The 5,523-nt window shown below is 31.6% G+C and overlaps 2 protein-coding genes across 2 annotated transcripts in view; both read left to right on the top strand.

Moving 5' to 3' along the window:
* LOC105626459 (bestrophin-4-like) overlaps positions 1-1,026 on the top strand; it is a 5,146-nt gene extending 4,120 nt beyond the window's left edge. The window contains exon 8 of the mRNA XM_012207761.1: positions 135-1,026. Coding sequence (XP_012063151.1) covers positions 135-1,026 — 892 coding nt within the window. The remainder of the gene's footprint in view (positions 1-134) is intronic.
* Positions 1,027-2,207: 1,181 nt separating this feature from the next.
* On the top strand, positions 2,208-4,504 carry LOC105626647 (E3 ubiquitin-protein ligase TRAIP-like). Its single transcript, XM_012207940.1, has 7 exons — positions 2,208-2,320; positions 2,781-3,155; positions 3,276-3,380; positions 3,480-3,602; positions 3,674-3,947; positions 4,072-4,215; positions 4,304-4,504. The coding sequence occupies exons 1-7, from the start codon at positions 2,208-2,210 to the stop codon at positions 4,502-4,504; spliced, it is 1,335 nt and encodes a 444-aa protein (XP_012063330.1).
* The last annotated feature ends 1,019 nt before the right edge of the window (positions 4,505-5,523 follow it).

The following is a 5,523-nucleotide window of genomic DNA, read 5'->3' as shown; positions in this document are numbered from 1 at the left end:
ATATATATATATATATATATATATATATATATATATATATATAAGATATTTCTCAAAGTTTTTCTTCTTTATCTCGTTTTACTAAGACGAACAAGCTTCGAAGAACTCCATTAAGTTAGATTCGTTTGTTTCAGCCAGATCAGCGGGTCCCCTTCAACACCTGCGAAGATGGCTCGCAATTGTTCCGAAACGATTATGCAGCTGGATGGTCAAGAGCAACCACCGGTCGAAACGGAGCAGCGACGAATAATAGTCGAGGCCGTTCGGAAGTTCTCTTCCTTAACAAAGAGCTCAGCATCTCGCGCCGTAAAACCCTTCTTTCCGGTTCTAACGAAAACTTCTAAAGCGTTGCGTCCTTGGCCGAGCGTTACGAATATCCAACGCCCTGCTCAGATATCATCGATTCCGACGCCTGCAATTCCCACGACTGTTGTTGAAATCGAAGATCCCTGGGCGAAGGATTCATTCAAGAGTCTGCATCGTCGACCTTCCATAGATTCCGAAGGACGACCTAGCGTTTCATCGCAGAGCGAGAAGAACCAGGAAGATGTCATAAATTCAGCATTTGCGGAAGAGAGAATGAATAACACATCGAACATTTGTGACTGCGATGACGCTGAGGAAGATGATGATGATACGTGGTATGGATCTTCATATCGATCTCGATGCACACGAGTCTCCTGTCAGCAATCGTTTACTTCAGAAACGGTCGATATGTCTGTGATTAGTGAACCAATTAGTCTTTCGGGCATCAAGAATTCTTCGAAATACTTGATAACGAGACGAGACCGGTCGATTAGCGATTCCAGGAAGAAGAAGAGTATCCTCCGGTCAAGATTGTCTGGCAAACTGTCGAACCGCAGAAGAACCACCGATAGTATACCCACAATGAGCACAATCTTGAGTCAGACCTGGAGCTCGCCGAACCTGAGTAACTTGGAGGAGCAGACAAAGACTGCACAAAATGTCAAAGTTGGTTCTTCTTCTTGTAAGCAGGAGGAAAATCAGGAAGATTCTAAATTATAAATAATGTAATATTTCGGAGGCAATGCTTTTTTTATATTTAAACAGAGATATAAAACTTGTGACAATCTTGAAGAAACTTTGCTAGCAAGATTCCTTCGCAGAAAAATTACGTTTTTGCTAAACTATTTTCAATTACTATATACTTGTTCAACAAATTATTTGAAGTGATAGTAATAGATATACAGTTATATTTTTTGATTGACCAGCATAAAAATGTTCTGCCTATTGATTTCATTTAATTATAATTGTGAGCAAGTATCAGCGCTTATTCGTGAGCGTTAGATTTATGTAAATATTGTAAATATTATTAGTAAATATTATATTACATGTATTGTCATAGAAATAAAACAATTGTGTTATTATGTATTATTTTTTGAATAATTTATTTATGAATTTATTTATGATGTAGATATGACAACGTTTACACGGCTTAATTTACGTTGAAGCTATAACGTCGATATAAAATTTGTTAAATTAAAATTAAAATAAACTTTAATTTTTTAATTTAGATTTTTGTTTTATGAGTTTAAGATTTAAATTTAGAAATTTAAAAAATTTATTTTAATATACAATATTTTTTAAAATAATATTTCGTCGATATATTACTGTATTTTGGCAAAAACTAGCAGCAGTGGCAATACGTAACGTAAAATGTGCATCATAGATGGTGCTATTTAAAGTCACAAGTTTTGGCGGACTTGTGTACTCAGCTGATGTGTACTTGTGTTGATGTCCATCGAAGACGGAGTTCAGAGTATTTTAGAGCAATTGGTTGTCAGAGCGGTCTGAATCAAATTGGTATCAACGTTTTTAATTTGTGTATACGGCATGTGAAGTTTTTCAATTTGCAACGGTATGAGTAAAGAACTCATAATTTGGTAACGTACGATAAAATATTACGAGAGCTTTATGAAATCCATAAAAAGCGGCGTCTACAATGAAATTTGAAGACATAAATTTAAGCTTTAAATTCTAAACCGTAAAAAATTGATCAATTATAATCGAATGTGAGGACAATATGATATACTATGATTGGTCAATTTTTTATGATTTAATTTAAAACTTAAGTTTTATACTTTAAAATCTCATTGTAGACACCGTTTAATCATCTAATACGAAGTTTAGTTATCACACAATCAGGCATATCCTCGCCGGTTTTTCATCAACGGATCTACACAAAAATGAATCTAATATGCGTGATATGTAGCGAGTTATTGGTACCATCCGACGATATTTTCCATACACCATGTGGACACATATTCCATTATGCATGCTTATTGCAATGGCTTGAAAGGTAATTTGGATACCTACTGTCTCAAAGATTTTTGCATTCTCTTGTTCCTCTTACATTAGGCTTCTGGCCTGTATTACATCTCTCACTTACATATGCTTGTGGTGCGCACACTAATTATTCAATTGCCACAAGCATATGATCTATAGTTTTTTAATACTGGTTCCGAACGATGGATTTTTCGGAAGGTGTTTCTATAGGCAAGGATACTCTCGTGCCGGTCTTTTTCGAGCGAAGACATGAGTATAAATATTTTGGTTCCTACCAGGATTAAACCCGAGACTTCTGTCACAATAGACCAGTGTGCTATCTGCGATGTCACGTTTGCACATGTTTTCTCTTCTAACTCTTTTTTGGCCCATTATTCAAAAAAGTTTCATGAACTTTCATATCATTCCTGAAAGTTTTTGTTATTATTTACACTTTTGGAAGCAGTTTAGTTTTATCTGTGAAATTGTTTCAGATCAAAGACTTGTCCACAATGTCGAGTAATAACAACTACTCGTACAATACATAGGCTATATTTCAACTTTTCAAATAATGACAGCATTGCAGAAGATCCTGCATCTCTGCAGAATAAAATTGACAACTTGAATTTCCAATTAAAACTGAAAGACAAAAATCTTAGTAATCTTACAGAGGACAATGACAAATTAAAGAATCAAACAGCTGGCTTAAGACATAGAATTTATGAAGTTGAAAGTGAAGCAATTAACCAGAATTCTGCAATTCATGCATATAAAGATCAGATTAAATTTTATAAACAACAATGTTCAAATGCAGAAAATGATAGGAAAGAGAATGAAGAGTTGAAGAAAAAATTAAAATTCTTAAAAAAGTATGTTTATTATACTATTATTACTATTATTATACTATTATTTTATACTACTTATTTTAGAGATATACATACAATTTTCAAGTTTCTGTTTAATCTTATAATTAAATGTTGATCTTGTAGTGTACAGAATCTAATAGATGATTCTTCTACGTCTAATGTGGAGAATATAACAATGCAAACAGATGATGTTTCCAAACTCAGGATATACATAGGAATATTAAAAAAGTATTTTATATTTACATGTTTTGTATATTTGATTGATTTATATACAGTGTATCTGTGAAGATATAATATAATATTATGTACTTTATATTGAATTTTCAGGGAACTCGATAGCATGCGTGAGAAGAGCAAAGAGTTAAGGAACAAATGTAGGAATGAGCAACAAAAATTCATGCAAGTCTCCAAAAAAAATAAATTTTTGGTACAGGAATGTGCTAAACAAAAGTATAAATATTCTTGATATATTAAAGTTATTTTTTTTAAGAATCATTTTCCTTAGAGATACATATTTTTAGTGAATTGAAACAACATTCTACAGAATTAGAAGAACAATTAAAACGCTGTGAAACCGAAAAGATATCTTTACAAACTCAGCTTTTTAACATGCAAATAGAGCCACAAAAATGCATATGTTATAATAAAATATCCGTGCAGCAAGAGAGCTATGAGCAAGAAAATTTAAAAGAGCATAAGGAATCTTATACCGTAAAATCTAATAAAACAATGAATGAATATATGCCAAAAATGGAATACATTTCAAAACTCAAAAAGAGTAGTAGCATAAATCTAGTATGTGAACTACAATTTGTTTTGTTTAATTATACTCATTAATTTTACTAAATATTAATTTTACTAAAAATTAATTACTAAATTTATTTTTGATATTTATGCCAGGATAATATTTATTTTATAGGATGATAGTACCGAGAATATCCCATGGAATAAATCGCAGGATTTCTTTTCTACAAGGGACCATGGTATAAAGAGACACAAAAATAATAATTTGAAAATACCTTCGACACTTGTGAAAAAATCAAGAATTGACTCATTAAATCAAGTAAACTGCTTTGTATTTATATTTAATATAATGTTATATCTGTATTTGTTACAATTTTTATACTTTTCTCATATTTTATATATTTTAGAAGACTGCCAGTGGCAGTGGCATGAGTTTTGATGGCTTCGGAGGACATGCTAAGTATGATAAATTTCCTAATCCTATTTCTAGCTCGCATGTAAAGAAAACCAGAGAGGATTCAAAGATGAACAAACCAAAATACCTTGATACGGGTGACAATCAGAAAATCAATGATTTACTAATGTTTTATACTGATTTAATAATATAGTGTGTAATATATAGTGTTAATAATAATATAGTGTGTCTAAATTGTATGTAATAGAAATTATAATGAGACGTAAGACTCAACGTAAAAGGATTGGAAATATAACTCTAATCCAGTCTAGAATTGCATATTTTTTTATTTTGGAACATTAAAAAAAAGATTAGATGCATTTTAATACACAAACATGATTGTATCTGTTTTTATAAGATTTGTAACATTTTTATATAAAATTTTATTTTGTAACGAATTCTTTGTATGATTATTAAAGTAATTATCTTTAATGCTATATGTATTAGTTATTTCATAGACAAATATATATTCGATCATTGAATTACTTGTTCTCTCATAATTGAAAATATATTTTTGAAATATATAAAGATATATTTTGATAATTAAAAATATATTCAGAAATTTTCTAGTCGAATATATATTTACATATATGTATACATGTACAGAATATGTCCTTAGTACGCTAAAAAGTTTTAGAATGATTCTCCCCCTCTCACACACACACACACACACATACACACACACACACACGCACACACACACACACACATACAGTAGTTTTTGTTTGTAAATTTTTTTATGATAATAGAATGAATCAGAAGAAAAAAAGTCTCTTTAATATTATCGAAAGAATAACCTATAAGTTTTGAAGAAAAAAAGTAAGTTAAAATTTATAGATTGCAAAAGTTTTATTTGATTAGTAAATATAATTCTCTCGAAAATGGCTCATTCTATCAAAAATATTTTAAAAAATTTCAAAACAGCCTGAATAGTTTTCAAAATTTTTGGGAAAAATAAATTTTTTTAATTGTGACATTATCTATCTTTAAAACTAAACTGTTCCGGACATATGGTCATATAAAGTTTTCGTCTTGAATTTGTGCGTGCGTGCGAGCGTGCGTGCGAGCGTGCGTGCGAGCGTGCGTGCGAGCGTGCGTGCGTGCGTGCGTGCGTGCGTACGTGCGTGCGTGCGTACGTGCGTGCGTGCGTACGTGCGTGCGTGCGTGCGTACG

The sequence above is a fragment of the Atta cephalotes genome (assembly GCF_000143395.1).
Source record: "Atta cephalotes unplaced genomic scaffold scaffold00005, whole genome shotgun sequence".
Taxonomy (NCBI): Eukaryota; Metazoa; Arthropoda; class Insecta; order Hymenoptera; family Formicidae; genus Atta; species Atta cephalotes.
Note: the sequence above shows the minus strand (reverse complement) of the source record. Positions and strands in the feature narration are given on the sequence as shown.

Coding starts and splice junctions, on each gene's coding strand:
- LOC105626647 (XM_012207940.1), top strand. CDS start 2,208: ATGAATCTAATATGCGTGATATGTAGCGAGTTATTGGTACCATCCGAC. Junction 3,381..3,479: donor TACATAGGAATATTAAAAAA/GTATTTTATATT, acceptor TTGAATTTTCAG/GGAACTCGATAGCATGCGTG. Junction 3,603..3,673: donor CAGGAATGTGCTAAACAAAA/GTATAAATATTC, acceptor ACATATTTTTAG/TGAATTGAAACAACATTCTA.